The 26,020-nt window shown below is 43.9% G+C and overlaps 1 protein-coding gene across 1 annotated transcript in view; it reads left to right on the forward strand.

Moving 5' to 3' along the window:
* Positions 1-26,020, forward strand: part of LOC137547286 (low-density lipoprotein receptor-related protein 11-like) — an 88,467-nt gene that overhangs the window by 54,800 nt on the left and 7,647 nt on the right. Inside the window, exons 6-7 of the mRNA XM_068270711.1 lie at positions 3,437-3,493; positions 6,837-6,935. Of these exons, the coding sequence (XP_068126812.1) occupies positions 3,437-3,493; positions 6,837-6,935 (156 nt within the window). The remainder of the gene's footprint in view (positions 1-3,436; positions 3,494-6,836; positions 6,936-26,020) is intronic.

Here is a 26,020-nt window from a genome sequence, read left to right on the forward strand (position 1 = left end):
ACTGCGCAGAAGTACCCAGGTAAACATAGGTGTCCTAACTCTGGCCCTGTAACATGCATAGTGCAGACATGCAAACACATTCATTGCATCAAACCTATCAATGGATTAGGAGCACACATCCTAACTTCCTCTCCTGGGAAAGACAGTGCATCTTACCAATCGCACAAGGGAGCTAATGTTATGTGTCCATGTGCACAATGCGCATACACCAGCATAAGCTGTCTGCATGCTGACAAACATACAGGGGAAGGGGGAGTGCACCGAATTGGACCCTAGCCACAGGGGTCAATGATAAGAATAAACATACATATATCCAGGCACATCGCCTCTAGTTAGGACATTAAATATTCAGTGCAGACATGAAACAGTTAAGTCCATATTCCTGGAATTCTCCTCCCATATGTAAATGAAAATCTCCACCCCCCAGGTAATTTATTGAGGAACTATGTGTGACCACTGAAACAAACAAAAGGGGATGCATCTGTCTTAAAATAAGCACCATTAACTGTATACCACGGCTAGTATGGTCTCTAGTCCGGTAATCCATCTTGAAACTAGACAGTTTATCTGGCTGAAAATAAACAGCAGGAAGTTCCCTCAACACTCCGGTCTGCATACTTAAAGAGGAGCTGTTAGGTATAGGGTCTCAGAGAAAATAAACACATAGATCAGTAGCTAAATATAGGCTGTACTTACATTACATATGCATTTCACTGTCCACGTTTGGATTTCACAGAATTTTTATATAGTATATGCAGAGAATGATGCTCCTGACAGCTCATGGCAGGTTCCATGTTTGTCTGTCTCCTATGAAGCCAATTGTGTCGTCATGTCCTCCCTGCTTCCTGATCACAGAAAAGCTTGTACTGAATAACACTAGTGTACCAGTGAATATTAACCAGCTGAGCGGTCTGGACGAGCTCAGCTCGTCCAACACCGCCAGCGGCTGCCGCTCAGGCCCTGCTGGGCCGATTTTAATGAAATAAAAAGCAGCACACGCAGCCGGCACTTTGCCAGCCGCGTGTGCTGCCTGATCGCCGCCGCTCTGCGGCGATTCACCGCGAGCAGCGGCGAAAGAGGGTCCCCCCAGCCGCCTGAGCCCAGCGTAGCCGGAACAAAAAGTTCCGGCCAGCGCTAAGGGCTGGATCGGAGGCGGCTGACGTCACGACGTCGGCTGACGTCGATGACGTCACTCCGCTCGTCGCTATGGCGACGATATAAGCAAAACAAGGAAGGCCGCTCATTGCGGCCTTCCTTGTTTATTCTGGGCGCCGGAGGCGATCGGAAGATCGCCTCCGGAGCGCCCTCTAGTGGGCTTTCATGCAGCCAACTTTCAGTTGGCTGCATGAAATAGTTTTTTTTTTATTTAAAAAAAACCCTCCCGCAGCCACCCTGGCGATTTAATCAGAACGCCAGGGTGGTTAATTAGCCATGTGGCTAGGAACAATAGCGGACTCCTGCAGTGTACTCTGCCTGGAGATTTATCAGTGCTGTGAGCTGGACTGAGTTACATGCTATTGTTACTTGACCCTGTAACTTCTCATTAGCAGCCGAGGGGAGAGCCCCAGAATGCTTTGCAGTATGGTATGCGGCTTGCGTCTTCTTAAGAGCTTGGGAATAACAGCTTTGCTGATAAGCACACATCAAATGTAAGAGAGATTTTTATCTTCAGTAATGCCTTTTTGGCTTCCTTCTAAACTGTTTAACACAGGAGAATAGAGGTTTAAATTAGCTTTTGTAGCCTGACAGTTACTCTTTAACTGCATGTACCAATACTCAGAGTAAATAAATTGTTCAGTGTTTAATCAGCATAGAGACTTCATTCAACAGGGCTGAATCTTCTCATTTCAGCAACAAAATGTCCACCATAGATACAAGAGAAACGTCACATCTTTTTCACCTTTTTCTTTCTTGACCGTGGTGACCCCTCTCAGTCTGGGGCCTATTTTGCAAGGGTCATAAATAAGTTTGGATATCATAATCTTTACACCCATAGCAAATGTAGCCACAAAAACTCCGGATGTGAAGGATGGACCCCTACATTTGAGGGAGTGAAGTAGTAGTTTGGGCCCCCTTACAGCTCTGTGCACCAATGCGGTCACAGTAGCTGGCCCCCTGTAGTTACGCCCCTGGATGTGGTGTTCTGTCAGCCTGAAGTTGTTGACCCTCTGAGGTGAGTATGGGGGCAGGACGCTGTTGGGGGAGGTAGCGTTAAACAGGATAGTTAAGGGATGGAGATATTTAAAATGAAAAATCAGATAAAATGCCTTTAAAATCCATCAGGCCACACATGGCAAGATATTTTTCTTGTAATTTCTGTACCTCCCCAGGGTCTTGATGTACCTTGTCTATTGTGGTATAGGTAGTCTTATTTAACCACCCTGGCATTCTATTGATTGCGCCAGAGTGGCTGCGCAGCACTATTTTGTAATTTTTTTTTTAAAATCATGTAGCTAGCCTAGCGCTAGCTATATGATAGCAGCGGCATCCCCCCGTCCCTTCCGATCGCCTCCGGCGATCAGAGCAAACAGGAAATCCCATTCAGAATGGGATTTCCTGTTTGGCTTCCCCCGTCATCGACGTTGTGATGTCAGAGGGAGTCCCGATCCACCCCTCAGCGCTGCCTGGCACTGATTGGCCAGGCTGCGCATGGGGTCTCGGGGGGGGGGGGGGGGGGTGTTATGCGGCGGTGATCGTCCCCAACACGCAGCTAGCAAAGTGCTAGCTGCGTGCCCTTTTTTAAAAAATTATGAAAATCGGCCCACCAGTGCCAGAGCATTCCAGCGGGCGGTCATGGACGAGCTGAGCTCGTCATTACCGCTAAGCTGGTTAATACAGGCATGAAACATACAAAATACAGCCACTACAGATTTAGATCAGATGCTTTGAATGACCTCTAACAAATCTGTTTTTATTAAAGAGACTCTGTAACAAACTTTTCAGCCTTAGTTCTTCTATCCTATAAGTTCCTTTGCCTGTTCTAATGTGCTCTGGCTTACTGCAGCTTTTCCTAATTGCACAATGGCTGTGTTATCTCTGTTATATGATCTAATCTGTTTTCTTCTGTCGGCACAGTCGGGCTAAAGCTGGAATGTGCAGGGCTGCTTGTGATTGGTAGAAGCTATACACACCCCCTCCAGGCTCTGTATGACTCACACACTCTGCTTATGTGAGCCTATCAGAAGCTGGTTAGTTTGTAAACACTGCCTAAAACTGTTAATTACAAGCCAGGTTTGCAGCAGAGAGTGGCAGAAACAGCACAGAGGGGCCCAGGAGAACATAATGAATAGAATGGTATGCTTTTTGCTGTAAAAATGTTAGAGTACAGATTCTCTTTAAATAATGTTTCATTTTGTCACACAAATCTCACAAAAACACCATGAAAGTAAGCATACTATACTAATGCTGAAATAATTGTTCCATATTACTTTCATAGGAACCATGGTACAACATTCAACATTGGACCCTAGAGGACATCCTAAAGAAGCTCCAGGTTAAATGCTTCGCTTTTTGTACTTGCATAGCTGCTGTCCACCTTTTTTTTTTATTTTTTTTTATTGTTGCTCTGTTCATGTAGCATGACATGTAGTGCTTCAGTCAGGGAAAGGTTATTGCAGGTCCGCTCTGGCAAATGGTTGCCAAATGTTCAAGTAATGGGGGTAGTTCTTGCTTCGGTGTTCGGTGGTAACTTGAGCAAGTAATGAGGGGATATTTCTCCAATGAGGACATAGGCAGAAATAGGTAAAACATAGTAAAAATTAGAGGGGATAGAGGACCTGTCAGGTTCTTTTTGCTTACCTGTCTGTGTTTCTGTTGCAGAAATTTCTCATCATTACTTGTTCTCTAACTTTAAAGAGACTCCGTAACAAAAATTGCATCCTGTTTTTTATCATCCTACAAGTTCCAAAAGCTATTCTAATGTGTTCTGGCTTACTGCAGCACTTTGTACTATCACCATCTCTGTAATAAATCAACTTATCTCTCTCTTGTCAGACTTGTCAGCCTGTGTCTAGAAGGCTGCCAAGTTCTTCAGTGTTGTGGTTCTGTGATGCATCTCCCCCCTCCAGGCCCCTCTCTGCACACTGCGGTGTGTTATTTAGATTAGTGCAGCTTCTCTCTGCTCTATTATCTTTTACAAGCTGGATAAATCCTCCTCTGAGCTGGCTGGGCTTTCACATACTGAGGAATTACATACAGGCAGAGCTGTCTGCACTCTGCAGGAAGAAACAGCCTGACACTTCAGTGGAAGATAGCTGCAGGGGAAAATAAACACACAAATGATCCCTTGAGATTCAAAAGGAAGGGTGTATACAGCCTGCTTGTGTATGAATGTATTTTCTATGTGTGGACATACTGTACATCAACCTACTTCCTGTTTTGGTGGCCATTTTGTTTGGTTATAAACAAACTTTTTAAAACTGTTTTTAACCACTTTTAATGCGGCGAGGAGCGGCGAAATTGTGACAGAGGGTAATAGGAGATGTCCCCTAACGCACTGGTATGTTTACTTTTGTGCGATTTTAACAATACAGATTCTCTTTAAGGGCCCGTTTCCACTATCGCGAATCCGCATGCGGGCAACGCATGCGGATTCGCACAGTCAGTACAAGTGGATGGGACTGTTTCCACTTGTGCGTTTCCCCGCACGTTTTTCTGTGCAGAAAAAATCTGCAGGGTAGGGGCCTCAGAATTCGCCTGCATGTATTTAATAGGGAAATCGCATGCGTTTTCCCCATGCGTTTTTGGGCGCGATTTCGCATGCGATTTCGCATAGGTACCCATGTTAATTCACACAGGCAGTGAAATGGTTAAAATCGCATACAGCCTTACCTATGCGAAATCGCATGCGAAATCGCGGCAAAAAACGCATGCGGAATCGCACCCGCATGCGATTTGCCTGCGGTGATTCGCCGGCGATTTCGTAACGCTATAGTGGAAACGGGCCCTTACAGTTTACAGACAGTTTGCAACTGATTGTTAAAGAGAAACTCCAACCTAGAATTGAACTTTATCCCAATCAGTAGCTGATACCCCCTTTTACATGAGAAATATAATGATTTTCACAAACAGACCATCAGGGGGCGCTGTATGACTGATTTTGTGCTGAAACCCCTCCCACAAGAAGCTCTGAGTACCGCGGTACTCTGGGCAAACTGCCACAATGTTACAATGTTCACAGACAGGAAATAGCTGTTTACAGCTGTCTGTAACAGCCAGAACAGCTAGAAACAGCTACATAACCTGCCCACAGTAACAATGTCACCATGTAATAAATGTCAGAATGTGAATCAGGGAGAGGAAAGATTTTACAATGAGCAAACACTGACTAAATCATTTATACATAATTATGGTAAAAAATGAAGCACTTTTTTTACTACATTATTTTCACTGGAGTTCCTCTTTAAATGGGTTTATGTGCCAAAATTAGCACGTTAAGGCCTCTTGCACACTACATGCAATTCCGATTTTGAATCGATTTTCACATGCGATTCCGATTTTTAATTGGTACTGCATGCTGTGTTTTTTCTGAGTTTTGCTTTTGATGGCATCCAGGGAAAATCGGAATCGCAACTCGGAATTGCAGATCGGAATCGCAAATCGGATTTTCAGTGTGTAGGCAGCCTAACAGTGGTTACCTGACCTTTTCCCAGATTTTTACACTAGGTGTAGACTACTGCTGAAATGCATCAGCACTGCAGTAGCACACAGAAAGACACTGCAAGATGCATCTCCCATACTGCTGAAATGCATCAGCACTGCAGTAGCACACAGAAAGACACTGCAAGATGCATCTCCCATACTGCTGAAATGCATCAGCACTGCAGTAGCACACAGAAAGACACTGCAAGATGCATCTCCCATACTGCTGAAATGCATCAGCACTGCAGTAGCACACAGAAAGACACTGCAAGATGCATCTCCCATACTGCTGAAATGCATCAGCACTGCAGTAGCACACAGAAAGACACTGCAAGATGCATCTCCCATACTGCTGAAATGCATCAGCACTGCAGTAGCACACAGAAAGACACTGCAAGATGCATCTCCCATTCATGCATAAGTCGTCTCTTTTCCACAGACTTCTTTGCTGCTAGCTCATAGCTAATTCCAGAGGGAGCCTAGCCATGCTGAAATCTTTATTGATTTTACATTTGAATGTACTAAGCTCGATATATGAGGTACAAAGTCCTCTGAAGCATCCCTCTCTTTTTCTGAGCAGACAAAATTACAACATTACCACACACAGTTATTGGCTCCTTGTGCACCTTGGAGTATACCTGGGTATTATCTGGGACTGGAGTCATGGAATCTAAACATTTGTGCAATACATTCACTGGTTTGGCAATGTCCTAAGAGTTCTGGTTTACTGCGAGCTTGCTGTGAAATCTGTGGCTCCGGTTTCCCAATATGGCTGATGGACGGATCAGGGTTTAAAGAGATTTGTGCTTGCTAAAATAAACGGAACAAATAAAAATGTGGCAGTACTTTAGCCAAACATCAGATTTTGCAGATCTTTATAAAGTTATTGACCTTATTCTTTATCTTTGTTAATCAAACACAGCCAAACACAGAACACTTATATCGCGCTTTTCTCCTGGCGGACTCAAAGCACCAGAGCTGCAGCCACTAGGACGCGCTCTATAGGCAGTAGCAGTGTTAGGGAGTCTTGCCCAAGGTCTCCTACTGAATAGGTGCTGGCTTACTGAACAGGTAAAGCTGAGATTCGAACTCAGGTCTGCTGTGTCAGAGGCAGAGCCCTTAACCATTACACTTTTAATATATTTATTTATGTTTCTTTCTTCTTCTAAAATAATGGAACTTTATGTCTCTTATAGGCACTGTTTCACCAAACACTGACAAAGATACAGAGGAAAAGAACTTCTTCATATCAAAAGACATGCCACAAGGAAGTGGGCACCCCGCCCCAGAGACAGGTATTTATATAGGGACATCAGAACTGGACGTATTAGGTATCATTTACTTTTATATTAGGACTTTGTGTGTGTGTGGGGGGGGGGGGGGGGGGGGGTGTTTCAATACATTGCAAAGTGAGAACAAGAAATTATTGATACTTGCCGTGGAATTTTTTCAGTTTGATCTACCGTGAGATTGTAGGTAATTATCTTTACTACCGGCAGACATGAAAAAAAAGGAACCAACTGCCATTATCTATAAACACACCCACTAACAATGTGATAGGCTAAAATATTGTTTTTTATTGCTTGCTTGTCAGTTGAAAACAGCCGTTATTTCCCATAATGCAACAAGGTTTGCAGACAGTTATCTGTCATGGCCACAGCCCTGACATCACACTCTGTGAGGGGTTTTCACCTTAACCCTCCTGGCGGTCTATTAAAAACCGCCAGGGGGCAGCGCAGCCGTTTGATTTATTTTTTTTAAATCATGTAGCGAGCCTAGGGCTCGCTACATGATAGTCGCTGTGCAGCGGCATCCCCCTACCCTCTTCGATTGCCTCCGGCGATCGGCAAATCCCGTTCAAAGAACATGATTTCCTGGAGGGCTTCCCCCGTCGCCATGGCGACAGGGCGGGATGACGTCACCGACGTCGTGACGTCTAAGGGAGTCCCGATCCACCCCTCAGCGCTGCCTGGCGCTGATAGGCCAGGCAGCGCAGGGTTCTGGGGGGAGGGGGGCTCTACGGCGAATCGGCGCAGGGCGGCAGCGATCGGTGTGCTAGCTGCGTGCAGCAAAAAAAAAAAATTGTGCAAATCGGCCCAGCAGGGCCTGAGAAAACCTCCTGCGCGGCTTACCCCGAACGCACCAGGAAGGTTAATATCAGCCACACAGATCCTCCTGATGATTTATTTGAGAAAAAGTAAAGATGTCTAGTGGGAAAGGTGGTATTGGCTACAGATTGGCATGGAGTTAAATGCTGGGTTAAAGTTACCCCTTACAGTGAACCTAATCAGAAAATGAACTGACCAAAAAACAATTTTATCCAGACAATACTAAATATGACCTTCCTGGAGATCCATATTCTTATTTTTTAAGATTTAAAAATCTGAGATTGAGAATTGACTGAAATTCTTAAAGAGACTCTGTAAGATCAAAAAGTTCCCCTGGGGGGGTACTCACCTCGGAAGGGGGAAGCCTCAGGATCCTAATGAGGCTTCCCATGCCGTCCTCCGTCCCACGGGGGTCCATATGCAATTAGAGTTTTCTCCTAAATGACAAACTTGTCAGGGCCTGAGCCCACTGATGCAGTTGTATCCGCTTCTGTCCCATTTTCAGCATCTCTAACATTGATGTTTAACTGAAAAGCGGACACAACTGCGTCAGTGGGCTCAGGCCCTCAATAAAATGCCTTTGCAATTACCAGAAAGCAAGAAAATACTTCAAATATTTTGATAGAACTTTTACACCTAATTTTTGGTGATTTTTTTAATTGCAAAGTACTGAAAAGTTATTCTAAATAGAAGATGAGAAATTATCTCCCAGGAGAGAAGTGAATTGCTTATGGTCCCTGGTTTGTAACCTTAACAGTGTACAAAAAAGAGCTTCATGCTACGAGTCACATTTATATGTGAAAATATAATTTGCAAAGGAGTTATTGCAGCAGAGAGACATTAACTCTACATTTTCAGAATTCTATAGAAAACAAATAGTATGACATTAATCAGACCATTAAAAAGCTAAATTATGTTAAAGTGTCAATTAATGGTACAATCTTGATTGTACAATCTTACAATGTTTATGTTATCTGAGGCACTACCTAAAGTATCCATTTAAAGTATATTCACTCAGTTTACCCTTTTAATACATGTGGTAAGATTGACCAATCAAGTCATTCAAGTGTGTTATAAATCACCTTTTGCTCCGGCACAAGCAAACTCATCATCAAGCGTTGCAAACACGACTCCTCACAGCAAGCAGGAGATAGACTTTCTTAGGCGTCTTCAAAGTACACGTAATTTATTCAGGAAACAGATATACAGATACAGTTCGTCATATCTTAGCAAAGCAGATACTTCTTTAGTCATTTCTTGCGTTGCCGCTTCTTGATTACCTTCCTAGTGACGGTAATCAGGTCATATTCTTTCTATTCTAAGTTACATCTTACTACCTATGTACAGCATACATCATATCAGAACAGAAATCTATATATATATAAAAGTGTGTGTGTGTGTGTGTGTGTGTGTGTGTGTGTGTGTGTGTGTGTGTGTGTGTGTGTGTGTGTGTGTGTGTGTGTGTGTGTGTGTGTGTGTGTGTGTGTGTGTGTGTGTGTGTGTGTGTGTGTGTGTGTGTGTGTGTGTGTGTGTGTGTGTGTGTGTGTGTGTGTGTGTGTGTGTGTGTGTGTGTGTGTGTGTGTGTGTGTCATGCGAAAACGGCTTCACCTATTTGAACGAAACTTGGTACACAGATCCCTTACTACCTGGGATGATAGGTTCTGGGGGTCTCGCGGCCCCCCTGCACACCTGGGCGGAGCTACAAACAGCAAATCAGATTCCACCCATTCAAGTCAATGGAAAAAAAGTAAAAGGCTGCCATTCTCACAGTAAACAAGCCAGAGTCCCCACACATGGCACAGTTGGTTACTTGGTGACCGAGGTTACAAATCCAGGAAAAGTGGCCGGAGCATAAAACAGCCAATCAAATTTCAGCCGTTCATTTTAAATGGGAAAATGTAAACTGCAGCCATTCTTAGACTGTTAATGACAGTGTTCTCAAACTTGGCACACTTGGTCACTGGGTGAAAATGGGTGGATTCTACAACAGACAATCAAAATTCACCTGTTGATTTTCAAGGGGAATATTTAAACTGCTGCTATTCTTACACTTTTAATTGCAGAGGCTTCAAACTTGCTACAGTCAGTCATTGGGTGATTAGGGTCCAAATTCACTAAAGGGGCAGGGCCACATACAGCCAATCAGATTTCCTTGGTGGATAAACTGCTTCCATTCACACATTTTTGATGCCAGGAACCTGAAAGCTCACAAACTTGGTCATTGAGTGACTGTGTGTCAAGGTTACAAAAAGTGGGCGGAGCCAAAACAACTTTTACTGGGAAAATATAAACTGCAGCCATTCTTACACCGTTAATGGCAGGGTACTCAAACTTTGCACAGTTGGTCATTGGGTGACAGATTAAGATTTTGGAAGGTGGGTGGAGCCTACAACAGCCAATATTCACCTTTTGATTTTCAAAGGGAATATTTCATCTGCTACCATTCTCTTATACTGGTAAAAGCAGATGCCTCAAACCTGGTACAGTTGGTCACTGGGTGACTAGGGTCCAAAATTCAGGAAGGGGGCGTAGCCACAAACAGCCAGATTTGTTTATTTTTCAATGGGAATATACAAAGTAATGATACCAAGGACCCCAAAGCTGATAAAATTGATAATTGAGTGACTGTATATCAAGGTTAGAAAAAGTGGGCGGTGCCACAACTTAACAACTTTATTTTTTACATTGCAGGGTTCCAAAACTTTACACAATTGGCCACTGGGTGACACGGATGAATATTCAGAAATGTGGGTGGAGCCTACAACAGCCAATCAAAATGTACCTATTGATTTTCAAGGGGAATATTTACATTGCTACCATTCTTACACTGTTAGTGGCAGAGGCCTCAAACCTGATACAGTCAGTCATTGGGTGACTGGGGTCCAAATTCACTAAAGGGGTGGAGCCACAAACAGCCAATCAGATTTGTTAGATTGAGAACCCTGCCAATAACAGAATGGCTGAAATCAAAGTGACACAGTTGGCCACTGGGTGACTGGGACTAAAATTCAGAAAAGTGGGTGGAGTTCAAATTCAGTTTGGGGTTCAAATTCAGTAAAGGGGCGGAGCCAAAAACAGCCAGATTTCGCTGCTGTATAAACTGCTTCCATTAGCACAATTTTGATGCCAGGAAGCCAAAAGCTCACAAACTTGGTCATTGAGTAGTGACTGTGTGTCAAGGTTACAAAAAGTGGGTGGAGTTAAAAACAGATTTTTCTGGGAAATTGTAAACTGCAGCCCTTCTTCACTGTTAATGGCAGGGTTCTCAAACTTAGCATAGCTGGTTACTGGGTGACTGAAATTAATATTCAGAAAAGTGGGTGGAGCCTAAAAATGCCAATCAAAAATCACATGTCACTTTTCAAGGGAGTAACCAAGCAGCTCATTGCTGCCATTCTTGCAATGTTAATGGCACAAGCCTCAAACCTGGTACAGTCGGTCATTGGGTCACTGGGGTTCAAATTCAGAAAAGGGGACAGAGCCACAAACAGTGAATCAGATTTGTTTCATTTCATGGGAAAATACAAATTATTGATGCCAAGGACCCCAAAACTCACAAACTTGGGCATTGATTAGTGACTTTGTGTCCAGGTTACAAAAAGTGGGCAGAGCAAAAAACATATTTCACTGGGAAAGTGTAAACTGCAGCCCTTCTTCACTGTTTATTTCAGGGTTCCCAATCTTTGCCCAGATGGTCACTGAGTGACTGAGATTAATATTCAGGGAAGTGGGTGGAGCCTATAATGGCCAATCAAAATTAACCTGTTGATTTTCAAGTGGAAAATTTAAATTACTGCCATTTTTACACTGTTAATAGCAGATGCCTCAAACCTGCTACAGTTGGTCATAGGGTGACTGGGGTTCAAATGCTGGAGAGGGGTGGAGCTACAAACAGCCTATCAGATTTGTTTAATTTCTATGGGAATATACAAGTTATTGATGCCAAGGACCCCAAAGCTCACAAACTTGGTCATTGAGTGTTTGTGTGTTAGGGTTAGAAAGTGGGCGGAGCCAACACCAGTCAAATACATACCCGGGCAACGCCGGGTCATCAGTGTGTGGAGACAAATAAAAATTTCACTGGGAAAATGTAAACTGCAGCCATTCTGTTAATGGCAGGGTTTTTAAACTTTGCACAGTTGGTCACTGGGTGACTGGGATTAATATTCAGAAAAGTGGGTGGAGCCTACAAAAGTGAATCAAACTTCACCTGTTGCTTTTCAAGGGGAATATTTAATTGCTACCATTCTTGAACTGTTAATGGCACAGGCCTCAAACCTGGTACAGTTGGTTATTGGGTGACTGGGGTTCAAATTCAGAAAAGGGGGTGGAGCCACACACAACCAATCAGATTTGTTTCATTTCAATGCAGATTATTGATACCAAAGACCGCAAAGCTCACAAATTTGGTCAGAGAGTAATTGTGTGTTAGGGTTAGAAAAAGTAGGCCGAGCCAACACCAGCCAAATACATACACGGGCAATGCCGGGCAATCAGCTAGTGGATTATATAAAAGTTTAAGCCAGCAGGGACAGGTAGCCGGCTGGGGGTTTTATATGAACCAGAAAGAGTTAAATGTGATCCCATCTGAACCATCTATGATTGGTTCAGATCCCTTGTGATGTCAGGACACACACCTACTCGATTAATATTCAATAAGATATTATGCCCTAGTTGTAGGAATGTGTGCCCTAGTTGTAGGAATGTTATGTTTTATAAATATGGCCCATGTTGATTGTTCCCGTAGTCCATTTGTCTGGGGCAGTGTAGGCCTAAGACCTTGGACTAGGAACATCTTCTCAGTATCTGCTTGTATCACGAAAACCTCTAAAGGTATACTCTGCGAACAAGCCTTTTACCTAAAACTCAGTCCAAATAACTGAGGCCTACTTAAATTATAACAAAGTGTATCATTGATGGTCACCTTAAAAGGATTTATTTTATTGGCTAACTTAATAGATTATGGTTGCAAACTTGTAAGTGTTTGTGTCAGGGCCCTGCTGGTTTTGACACTGGTGGTTTGTGTGGGCACTCCCAGGGTGTGGAGTCTTAAATTACAAGTCTTCACACAAGCACCCCCCCCCCCCATGGGGTGATGGGCTACCACTTCCAGCAGGTGAAAGGCTGTGTGCTGCCTAGTGGAAACCAGGTAATGACCACCGGGATCTCCCAACCGTGACGGGAAGAACAGAAGGACGCAAGGGAAGTGCTCTCTCTACATAGCTCTCCGGCGACTGCCAGAGAGATACGTAGAGAGTGCACTTCTCTTGCACAGACTGGCCGCAACTGGTTGAAGTTACAAGACCAGGTATTGAAGCTGGAGAAGACTGAGGACGGCGGCGTGGGAGCGATCCGTGTGCATGGGGCTGGAGGAAACCCCAGATATGTATAATTTTTTTATTTTATCGTCTCCTTTAACTACCTGAAGACCGCTCCACGCCCATGGGCGTGGCCGCGGCGCCAGCCCCAGGACCGCCCAACGCCGATTGGCGTCAAGTCCAGGGGCTGCATTTTGCAGGAGATCGCACGCACGCTGCACGCAGATCCCACCTTCAGTCTTCGAGAGGCTATTGCCGCTTTCCAGTTTCTCCGTCTTTACAATTAGTACAGCGCTGCGATCAGCAGCAGCGCTGTACTGGAGACAAGAGAGCGATCGGCGGATCGCTCAAGACCAGTCTTATCACCCGATCGACAGTCTGTACACACGCCTGATTTCACGTGCAGACGACTGAACGACAGGACGTTCAAACGACCCGTCGTTCGCAAAAGTCCGACGTGTGTATGGGCCTTTAAAGTGTAACTGTGGGGTTTAGTGAGTTTAAAAAGTGCAAATGTTAAACATTTACCTCAGTAGAGGGAAGTCTATGGATAATTCAGAGGCTTCCGCTGTCCCCCTCGAGCTCACTGTTACAGAGCTGAGACCCTCTGAACCTATATGAAAAGGGCTTGTTGAATATGTTAGTGTGGCCATGCTACTGGCAGTGGACAAGTGCAGCCACACTGTGCAGGTGCATGGATGGCCTGCATCTGTGCAGTAGCAAAGGGCCACTCCTGCAAGTCTTTTTCCTCCATGCATGAGCTGCTTCCTGATACTGCGCAGGTGCGGGTCATCATCACATCTGTGCAGTATGGCTGCACTTGTACACTAACAGGAGCACAGCCATAAAGAAGATGATGGTCCTGGCTAGAAGCGGTGGGCTGCAGAAGGATCAGAGAAGCCTTTGGGTCAATCAGAGGCTTCCTGCTACTTAGGTTAGTGTCTAACTTGTGCCTTTTTTCCCCCTCAAAGGTTTACTTTAAAAGGAACCGAGCAACTGGACCTGAAAAATTATAAAATGAACCTCCCCATAAGGGTGGTTCATAGTACAGTAGGTGGTTGGGGGAGCACACTGTCCATATGTAGCTCCCCATGTTCCTCAAGGACAGACCGCAGTTTGAAGCTTCCATCGTTGATGCCCGCTCCTGGCCACCGCAATGCATGTTGGGAGATTTAGCCTGTAGATGTGAGTACATATCCCCAGCCGGCAAGGTGTTTAGTGATAACATATAGCACAGCTGTGCTTTTGTTATCTAAAAAAAAAAAGATCTCACCTGAGCTTAAACTAAGTAAAAGTTAAATCGATTAAAAAATCTGTGTACAGTGTGTGAAAGGATTCAATCCCTCTTTGATGGTTGAACCTGGTTGCCAACTTAAAGAGAATCTGTATTGTTAAAATCGCACAAAAGTAAACATACCAGTGCGTTAGGGGACATCTCCTATTACCCTCTGTCACAACTTCACCGCTCCCCGCCGCATTAAAAGTAGTCAAAAACAGTTTTAAAAAGTTTGTTTATAAACAAACAAAATGGCCACCAAAACAGGAAGTAGGTTGATGTACAGCATGTCCACACATAGAAAATACATCCATACACAAGCAGGCTGTATACAGCCTTACTTCTGAATCTCAAGAGATCACTTGTGTGTGTTTACCTTCTGTCCCCAGCTTCTCTCATGCACTGAACATTACAGGCTTCCTGCAGACAGCTCTGCCTATGTTGTTAATTCCTCAGTATGTGACAGACCAGCTCCTTTCACAGCCTCCAGAGGAGGATTTTTATCCAGCTCTCTTCTATCACTGATAAGATAGCAGAGAAGCTGCTGGCTTATGTAAATAAAACACACACTGGAGTGTGCATAGAGGAACAGTTCAACACTGAAGAACTTGGCAGCCTTCCAGACACAGGCCAACAAGTCTGACAGGGGAAAGATACATTGATTTATTACAGAGATGGTTATAGTAGAAAGAGCTACAGTAAGCCAGAACACATAAGAATAGGTTTAGGAACTTGTAGGATGGTAGAAAAAACGTTGTAATTTTTGTTACAGAGTCACTTTAAAGAGTAGGAAAACAAGTTTTTGTAGTATGTCGTGCCAGACTGTAAATTCACTTTAAATTGTATTATTATTGCCACAGCATAGTAAATATATTAAATTATTATTTTTATTAACATAATTCATGCAATATCACATTTAGCCAGAAAACTCAGGTATCATGAATATATACAATCTTGCATTCAAATGTTTTTTATAACAATAGAGAAAAGAAAGCTGTTGGCACTGCAGCTATTCTGAACACGGGAGGGTGGCTGCTGCATTGATTCAGGACCAGCAGGCTCACTGGTGGAAATATCGCATGCTTTGATCAGTAAGGGCCTGTTTACACTACATGTGGATTCTGGATGCAGAAAACTGACTCCAATTAATGTCTATTAGCCCGTTTCCACTAAATGCGATTTTTCTGATGCAGAAAAATGATGGATGGCATGTTGCAGATTTCTGCATCAGGGCCTGTTTCCACTTGCAAAGTGAAGCAAGTGCGTTTACCTAGCCGCATCCATCACTTCCGCTTGCAGTCGCGTCACTTCCGCATCACCTGATACAGAAGTGACTGGAGGAGATGGGATGCCGATGTGGCCATGCAAGAATCTGCAGCATGCTGCAGATTCTCGGATCGCTCCGCATAACCGGCACGCAATGGATACTGTTCCATTGCCGTGAATTGGTTGCAGTTCGGCTGCGGTGCGATTTGGCTCTGTAGCCACATTGCACCGCGTACAGTGGAAACAGCCCCTCAGATTCTGAATGCAGAAAAACTGACTCCAATGAACGCAAAAACAGGTGCATGATGCAGAAATCTGCATCCGAAAAATTGCGTTTAGTGGAAAAGGCCCATAGGCATTCATTGGAGTCAGTTTTTCTGCATCCAGAATCCGCGTGTAGTGGAAACAGGCGCTAAATAGCCACATCTGGATGCAGAAAAACTGATGCAGAACTAGTGGAAATAGGCCCTAAAAGCTGTGTTTATTGTTTGAGGTTAGCAATATACATGCAGTAAATGGTAGTCATGAGCAATATTGGCAAACAAGCAGGAATGCAGGAACCGGTCCTGATGGGCAGTCAGTGGATGGGTAGGTGCAGGGCAAAGGTAGCCTGATGGCTGTTTTGTGCCAACAATGGCTTCTACGTAGGCGCATGTATATTGCTAACCTACCTAAATAAACACGGAAGACTGCAATGCCGACCTTCATCTCTTTTCTTTATTGGATACAAATGTTTTTTTATTTAGGAGCCTTTTACACATGCAGGCTAAGCTTGTGTTGCGTCACCCTATTTTGCCCAAAGGGGCTGCAAAAGCAATAAATGTCTATGGAGACTTTCACATGCCAGAAGTGTCTGATCCGACGCAAAGGCAACAGCGCATTACTGCACAGTGTTTAGGGTAATGGTAGTCTATGAGTGATGTGTGTAGTGTAAACGATGCAGCGCAGTGCGTCATGGTGCACATGCAGGGACAGTCGGGAATCCTAGTGTCCTACTTCCTGCCCAGCAAGGGAGTATGTCACTGAGCAGGGGGCGGTGCTATGCATATGACCCTGTCGGCGAACTCTGCCACAGGGTCATATGGTCATAGGGGCATGGCATCCCCACTGCAACTCAAAAAATAGATGTAAAACCTGTCTCAATCTTTTGAAGTCAGGATGAACAGTATGAATCAGGCGAAGATCATAAGACTTGATGCATTTTTTGTCTTTGCCACATCTGTATGCAAATAAACAAAAGAGAGGGAGCACCGTTTCCAAAAAAGAGTATGCAGCGTGCCCAAGGTCTCTCCCCAGTGCCTCCTGGGAAGTGCAGTCCAGATAAAACAGAAAGGACCGGCACCGCTGTCTTGTATCAAAGCTCTTTTAATAGCACCAAAGTGGCAGCAGTGACAGACTGCTGTTTCGGTTTACACCTTTATCAAACTGCTCAAAGCCATAAAAATTGTGACAAGACAAACACCTTTAAATACCCCCTTCCTGTATGGGAGGGGCCCCAGAGCGGACCTGAGAGGGAACTTCAATGGTAATATGCAAATATGCTCATGTTTCATGCACACTGAAAAAAAGTGTAATACCTGAATTAGCTTGTACACCACACCCCCAAGCTGGGATGTATGGATGATCACTTCCAAAAAAGGGAAACACTTTCTCCTCCTGTCCCTCCTCCAGCCAGCCACTCACAGCTGTGCAGGCAGTGCTCTGACAACTTCCAGGTCAACCCGGAAGTAGTCAACACATTATGGTCATTGGAGTGATCAGGTTGCAGTATTACCAAAAGTGGCCACAAGATGGCTCACTAAAGGTCGGTGCGACATTAAAGTTGCACCCTGCAGTAAAAAATGAAAAGTTCAAGATTAAGCCACAAGATGTCAGTGTGTGCAAAAATTCTAATGCAGTCAATAATTCGCATAGACAATGAATTTAAGTATATTTTAAGTGCGACAAAAACGTCGCATCAAGAATACAAAAAGCAGTGTTGTTCTCCTACCTGGTTCGCTGAGGGTGGACATTAAAAGCAAAATCTGGAAGAAGAGCATAAAATAAACATATGAAAACGTGATTTACTCAGGAGGTTCTGATGTCACTAGATACAAAAACTAAGATCATATTCGCGGTTTAAACCACCCACTCCAAAAGTGTTCAGTTTCCTGATCCAAAAGGCCTCCTTTTTAAGTAAGGCCTTGTCCCTATCCGAGCCCCTCCAAGTATCCGGGACCCCATCGATTGCCATTATGCGCAATTGTGACACTGCGTGTTTATGCAAATGAAAATGTTGCGCTACCGCCAAAGTGCAATTCGGGTCGCGTATATTCGATTTATGCGACGAGAAACGCTCCTTAAGTCGCTGAGTGGTTTTGCCTACATAGCCAAAACCACATGGGCATTTAATCATATATACGACGTACCGAGAGTTACAATCGTATCGGCCACGTATTTTAAAGGGGACACCCGTTGAGGGATGGCAGAAAGTGTCCCCCCTGATAACATGTCCACACATGTGGCATGATAAACAAGGGTACATGCCCCTTCTGCCCGTGTCCCCAACAGGGCCCCCACTCCTAGTAATTTTGTCCCGAACTGTTGGTGCCCTTTTAAAGGACATCAACGGGGGATATCGTAGTTCTGGAATCGATGGGAATCCTTCACTCAAAATGTGCCAATGTTTGCGAATTGTACGTGCAATCATGTTACTGCAGGTATTATATGTGGATACGAAAGGTAACCTAAGGCTTCTCCTTCTACCTATTCTATCACGTTTCTCAGTTTGGAACGTATTTTCAGGGTAACCCCGGGCCCTAAACTTACTCCTCATTTCTTCCTGTCTCCTCTCCCTGACCTCAGTATCTGTGACAATGTCCGCCACTCTCTTAAGCTGCCCTAGTGGTATACTATCTCTGGTGCCGTCGGGGTGGAAACTCCTATAGTGCAACAGGGAGTTCCTATCAGTCTCTTTGACAAATAAATCCGTCTCGAAGTGACCATCTTGCAAAATGACTCGAGTGTCCAAAAAGGAGACACTACTGGGGTCACTATGCGTCGTAAACCGAATATAGGGGCAGGCACTGTGCAGTTGCGATACGAACTCATCCAGGCTCGAACGCGGGCCCCTCCACACGCAAAATATGTCGTCTATAAATCTCCACCAGCACAAAGCGTGCTGGCGGAAAAGACGATTATCATAGACAAATGCCTCCTCATGGAGGGCCATGTATAGATTTGCGTAGGAGGGGGCCACGTTCGAGCCCATTGCCGTGCCCCGCCTCTGCACAAAATACCTGCCCCCAAACGTAAAATAGTTGCACTTGAGTACCACCTCCAACAGTCGCACCAGAAATTTCCTCTGCTCGTGTGAATAGTCAGTGCGGGTCATGATGAACCAGTCAATCGCCTCCACACCCCCATCATGCGGGATGGAGGTGTAGAGGCTCTCAACATCTAGTGTAACAAGTAGCACTCCCTCATCGACTTGACCAAGACCTCGTAATTTATCCAAAAACATCCTTGTATCACGAAGATACGATGGTACTTCATGTACAAGAGGCTGGAGCAGGCCATCCAGGAATTTAGCTATTGGTACAAATATTGACCCAATGCCCGAAACAATGGGTCTACCTGGAGGCCTGTCCAGCCTCTTGTGGATTTTAGGAAGGATATAAAGCGTAGGGGTCTTGGGATGTTCTTCCCTGAGGAATTTAAAAAGACCATTATCGATAATGCCTTTTCTCAATGCTTCATTTAATAAATCATCAATTTTTGCCCGAACAATCAACACAGGATCACAATCTATGCTTTCATAAACATCACAGTGCATCTCACTGGGGTGTGGTGACGGCTTCACTATCCATATGTCTATTTTCTGATGTGATAATTGATGAATTAGGAAGCAACCGGAGTTTGGTGTGGAGAGAGATATCTAGTTGCTGAAGTCTTTGTATGAGCTCTGAGGGATTATATATGGACTTTATCACTTGTGTTCTGAAGAGATATGCAAATCTATGTGGTGTAGTTTAAACCCATAATCTGGTGGATTGTGGATTACTGTGAGCGCCAACCTCTGCTATAATAGCTTTTACTGAATTGGAAGAGGGGGCGACCCAGTGGAAGATCGTGACTATAGTGTTACAACAAGCTAATCCATATAGGTGCGAAGTGTGTTCACATACTGCTTTATTGATGTTTACCACGCATTTGACTTTAACAACAGATAAAATAAATTGTTAATTAGGTGCCAGAAAATGCCCAATGAAGAGCGAATACATTAACAAATTGCAATGCATTATGGTCAGGAGGGTTAGGCACAAGTGTGATGGAGTAAGTTTTCCAGCCATACAGCATGCTAGTTCAGATTGCTATTGTTGCCATGAACTGAGCTCTCTCTATGTGCTGAAGCTTATTGTGAAGTGGAGTCCTTGCAAAATCACCAGTTTAGGAGAAAGGACTTTTAATGGGTTTGGCCCTCGTAAGTCTGAGGCAGATGCAATGAACATGTTTGCAGTACAGGCCCTCTTAAAGATTTACGAGGGCCAAGCCCATTAAAAAGTCCTGAGGCAGATGAAATGAACAGGTTTGCAGCACTTGTTTTCTCCCACTGCCAGGATGTTGGTACTGATGTTAAGATTCAGAAATGTGTGAAGGGCAGTTGATATTAGACAGAAGTGAAATTTGTTTATGGAGCTGAAATGGTTGCAGATTGCTATTGGCCAAGAGTAAAGGATGGTTGGTCCTGCCTGTGAATCAGAGGTGCTTGGTACAGGCTATGCGTGGAAGGTGGTAGGTATGGGGCAAGAGTGGAGCATAGCACTGGGAGATTTGGGTGGGAGGCTAGTTGCAGTTAGTGGGAATAAAGCACTGGGAAACAGTGGAACCTTTTAGAGAGGTTTCTGGAAGACCTGTGGTAGTACCATTGGGAATAAGGCTGTGGTTGAGGAATTGGAGCTTGAGATGACAGTTTGGAGCAATGGAATTTAGCAGCAGTTATTTTGAATCCCCCAAGTTACACCCTTTTCCATAGATAAACAGGGTGTCCTTTTTTCTTGGTTTGAATGCACAAACTGGTGTGAACCCCTCTACTGCTAATAGGTAGTGTTACCCCTCTTAGCTGAAATAAGTGCAGTGAGAGGCATCTTGTAGCCATATACCAGTATCTGACATTAGTTTGATAAAAGTTTTCCCCACTCCTCAATGCAGTATTCTTTAAGTTGTGAGATGTTTGAGAAGTCACCCCAAAACACTCAAGATTAAGATCTAGGCTTTAATGTGGCCACTCCAGGTCGCTCCGTTTCTTAGTTTTCAGCTGGTGAAGTTACTGATATGATTTGCTTCTGTGTCACATTGTAGGGCCCTATTCCACTTCAGCTTTCATTTTCTTACAGATAGTCTCACGTGTTTCTCAAGCACACTGTGATACATGCAGGGCCGGGCCGAGGCATAGGCTGGAGAGGCTCCAGCCTCAGGGCGCAGTGTAGGAGGGGGCGCAAAATTCATTCAGCTGTCATTCCTAATTGTGTTTGAAGCAGAAAGAAATAAGAAAAGGGGATACATGGCAGTGATTGCAAGCCAAATATCTAGAGATTAAGGTGTTGGGGAGGTTGTGGGCCCTGTGGCACCTCTTAGTCTAATAGCATTCAGTGTGGGACGGCTGGGGTGGCAGGGATGGAGGGGCGCACTTTGGTGTCTCAGCCTTGGGTGCTGGAGGACCTTGTCCCAGCTCTGGATACATGGTAATATTCATGGTGAATTCTATGATGTTGAGCTGGCCAGGTCCTGCTGAAGTAAAGCTTTGACAGACCATGACAGTTCCACTGCCATGCTTCACAGTTGGTTGGGGATTTTTTTTTCTGGAACGCTGTATTTCAGTGGGTCTCAAACTCTTCAGGACATGTACCCCTTTGTGCGTCATCTCCGAGCCTATGTTTTTACGTAAGCCTAAAGCGTATTTCATGTTATAAATGTTCTAAAATGGAAGGCGATGAGATATACAGGATCTTCTCAAAAAATTAGCATATTGTGATAAAGTTCATTATTTTCTGTAATGTACTGATAAACATTAGACTTTCATATATTTTAGATTCAAATACATACAACTGAAGTAGTTCAAGCCTTTTATTGTTTTAATATTGATGATTTTGGCATACAGCTCATGAAAACCCAAAATTCCTATAAAAAAATTAGCATATTTCATCCGACCAATAAAAGAAAAGTGTTTTTAAAACAGAAAAAAGTCAACCTTCAAATAATTATGTTCAGTTATGCACTCAATACTTGGTCGGGAATCCTTTTGCAGAAATGACTGCTTCAATGCGGTGTGGCATGGAGGCAATCAGCCTGTGGCACTGCTCAGGTGTTATGGAGGCCCAGGATGCTTCGATGGCGGCCTTAAGCTCATCCAGAGTGTTGGGTCTTGCGTCTCTCAACTTTCTCTTCACAATATCCCACAGATTCTCTATGGGGTTCAGTTCAGGAGAGTTGGCAGGCCAATTGAGCACAGTAATACCATTGTCAGTAAACCATTTACCAGTGGTTTTGGCACTGTGAGCAGGTGCCAGGTCGTGCTGAAAAATGAAATCTTCACCTCCATAAAGCTTTTCAGCAGATGGAAGCATGAACCCACTTTTGAACCAGAAACAGCGGCAAAAGCCCCTGACCTGGGCTACAGAGAAGCAGCACTGGACTGTTGCTCAGTGGTCCAAAGTACTTTTTTTTGGATGAAAGCAACTTTTACATGTCATTCGGAACTCAAGGTGCCAGAGTCTGGAGGAAGACTGCGGAGAGGGAAATGCCAAAATGCCTGAAGTCCAGTGTAAAGTACCCACAGTCAGTGATGGTCTGGGGTGCCATGTCAGCTGCTGGTGTTGGTCCACTGTGTTTTATCAAAGACAGGGTCAATGCAGCTAGCTATCAGGAAATTTTGGAGCACTTCATGCTTCCATCTGCTGAAAAGCTTTATGGAGATGAAGATTTCATTTTTCAGCACGACCTGGCACCTGCTCACAGTGCCAAAACCACTGGTAAATGGTTTACTGACCATGGTATTACTGTGCTCAATTGGCCTGCCAACTCTCCTGACCTAAACCCCATAGAGAATCTGTGGGATATTGTGAAGAGAAAGTTGAGAGACGCAAGATCCAACACTCTGGATGAGCTTAAAGAGACTCCGTAACAAAAATTGCATCCTGTTTTTTATCATCCTACAAGTTCCAAAAGCTATTCTAATGTGTTCTGGCTTACTGCAGCACTTTGTACTATCACAGTATCTGTAATAAATCAACTTATCTCTCTCTTGTCAGACTTGTCAGGCCTGTGTCTGGAAGGCTGCCAAGTTCTTCAGTGTTGTGGTTCTGCTATGAACGCCCCCTTCCAGGCCCCTCTATGCACACTGCCTGTGTGTTATTTAGATTAGAGCAGCTTCTCTCTTCACTTTTACAAGCTGGATAAATCGTCCTCTGAGCTGGCTGGGCTTTCACATAGTGAGGAATTACAGACAAGGGCAAAGCTGTTTGCAGGAAGAAAAGAGCAGCCTGAAACTTCAGTGCATGAGAGCAGAAGGGGGAAAGAAACACACAAATGATCTCTTGAGATTCAAAAGGAAGGCTGTATACAGCCTGCTTGTGTATGGATGTATTTTCTATGTGTGGACATACTATACATCAACCTACTTCCTGTTTTGGTGGCCATTTTGTTTGTTTATAAACAAACTTTTTAAAACTGTTTTTAACCACTTTTAATGCGGCGAGGAGCGACGAAATTGTGACAGAGGGTAATAGGAGATGTCCCCTAACGCACTGGTATGTTTACTTTTGTGTGATTTTAACAATACAGATTCTCTTTAAGGCCGCTATTGAAGCATCCTGGGCCTCCATAACACCTGAGCAGTGCCACAGGCGGAATGCCTCCATGCCACGCTGCATTGAAGCAGTCATTTCTGCAAAAGAATTCCCGACCAAGTATTGAGTGCATAACTGAACATAATTATTTGAAGGTTGACTTTTTTTGTTTTAAAAACACTTTTCTTTTATTGGTCGGATGAAATATGCTAATTTTTTGAGATAGGAAATTTGGGTTTTCATGATCTGTATGCCAAAATCATGAATATTAAAACAATAAAAGGCTTGAACTACTTCAGTTGTGTGTATTTGAATCTAAAATATATGAAAGTCTAATGTTTATCAGTACATTACAGAAAATAATGAACTTTATCACAATATGCTAATTTTTTGAGAAGATCCTGTATACGCACAAACAAATCACACTACAAAAATACACATAAGTAGACAGCAGTTAACCCAAAATACACATAATTGGCAGCATTTCACCCCAAACATACTCTTAGACAGTGATTTCTCTTAGAATACAAATAATTTGGCAGCTTTTCACCCCTAAAAATACCCATATGGTAATGTGGCAGAATTCCCCCCCCCCCCCCCCCCAATAAAACACATAACTCTGTGGTAGCATTTTCCACAAAATACACATAATGTGGCAGCGCCTCCGGTGCCCAAATTGTTCACTGGGCGCCGATGTAGCACCAATTAGTATTGTGGTCTATTGTGGCACCCGAATTTCCAAGCCATCACTAAAAATTATTGGGGCACTCTGTAATACCCCTAGCTTATGAGTCCCACTATAGAGCCATATCATGCATTCCAGCAAGCCAAACTGCCTAAAACAGTTGTCTTCAGGGTGGATTATAAACCTTTGTAAGTTAAATAGGCTTTAGGTGTGCTATAAAACCAGCAGTTCTAGACGTAAAACTGACTTTTCAGGGACCATAAAGAAATGACGATTGGCATTTCAATTAACCTGAAATGTTGCATTATGGATGTAGCAGCTTGCTTATGTGTGCCAAATGCCTGGAAATCCCATCTGTTTAGGGAATACAAAATAATAGTAAAATGAGAATTTCCCAAAGTTTCTTCAGGCTGTGAAATAAATATGAATAAGGCCTGGTGCACACCAGAGGAGTTTTTCTGAGCGTTTTGAGTTTTTAAATCTGCTGCTAATGTTATCCTATGTGTCTGTGCACACTGGGGCAATGAGGTTTTGTAAAAAACCCCATAGCATTACATTGGGAAGAGCTTTTAGAGGTTTCAAAAGCTCTTCCCAATGTAATGCTATGGTTTTTTTTTACAAAACCTCATTGCTCCAGTGTGCACAGACACATAGGATAACATTAGCAGCAGATTTAAAAACTCAAAACGCTCAGAAAAACTCCTCTGGTGTGCACCAGGCCTAAGATAACATTTATACCTGTTATTTTATTGTCATGCAAAAGTTATGACATTAACATCAGTAAAAAGTGAATAGTGTTAAGGCTCTGTTTTCAGTCAAAATTCAGACTTCTGTCTGCAAATTAGACTGAAGAGACGATATTTTGACTTATCCAAAGATAAAATAATCACTTTTGAGACACAAAAGACTTAAGGTCCGTACACACGCCGGACTGCAGGCAACGACGGATCCGTCGTCACCTCCCGCTGGGCGGATCGCTCAGAAACAGCCTTATCAGTCCGCCGACAGACTGTACACACGCCGGACTGTCTGCTGAAAACACGCCCAGCAGGTGGTGACGACGGACCCGTCGTTGCCTGCAGTGCGGCGTGTGTACGGACCTTTAGCCATGGGAGCTTATCTTAGCACAGCAAGTAGTATATGAACACCTTCAGGCAGGTCATTTATAGAGAGGCCAAGGCAAGATGTTTTTACATTGGCAAAATAAAAAAAGCATGTTTCAGTGATCTTTCACAGTAGAATAAAAGTGAGAGAAAATGTGTTATAGAAGCAATTGCAATAACTATTATAAACACAGGGGATAATTTTATTAAAATGTTTTGTGGAATTCTTCCTTAGCCCTTTAGGGACCACGTGAAATTGGCTCCTGACCAGCACATGGAGCTCAATGGCGATCACAGAGGGAGCTCACAACGGGATCAGGTGAAATCTACGTCCTGTCAGATACTGACAAGCACAAACAGGTTGAAGATTTTACCTTGGGCAGTCCTGAAAGGGTTATCAGGACATTGTAACATTAGTCCAAACACAGACCCTTGGCTTAGCAATGCGTTTTAACTCGTAGAGCTTGTGATTTGTTTTATATACAAGTTCTCTTACCAGATCTGGATTAATGGAAAAGCAAGATAGGCACGTACCTGTGGCCTGGATGGGTTGCACGTGTTTTGGGATGGATAACTGAGTAGGGTGAATGGAGGTTTTAGGAACCTATTAACTGTGGAGCAGCAAATAGGCAGCTGTTGGAGTCGGTGGGATGCAGAGAAGACAGAGCTAGGATCATAGTTGCAGCCTTCATGCAACTTCCCCGAGTTGCTCTAAATGTTTCCTTAGATCTTGAGATCCCAGCAGCTACCCAACATCAGAGAGGTACGCTTGCATTCAAGATCAGGAAGTCATTTCTG

Source organism: Hyperolius riggenbachi, chromosome 2 (genome assembly GCF_040937935.1).
Source record: "Hyperolius riggenbachi isolate aHypRig1 chromosome 2, aHypRig1.pri, whole genome shotgun sequence".
Taxonomy (NCBI): Eukaryota; Metazoa; Chordata; class Amphibia; order Anura; family Hyperoliidae; genus Hyperolius; species Hyperolius riggenbachi.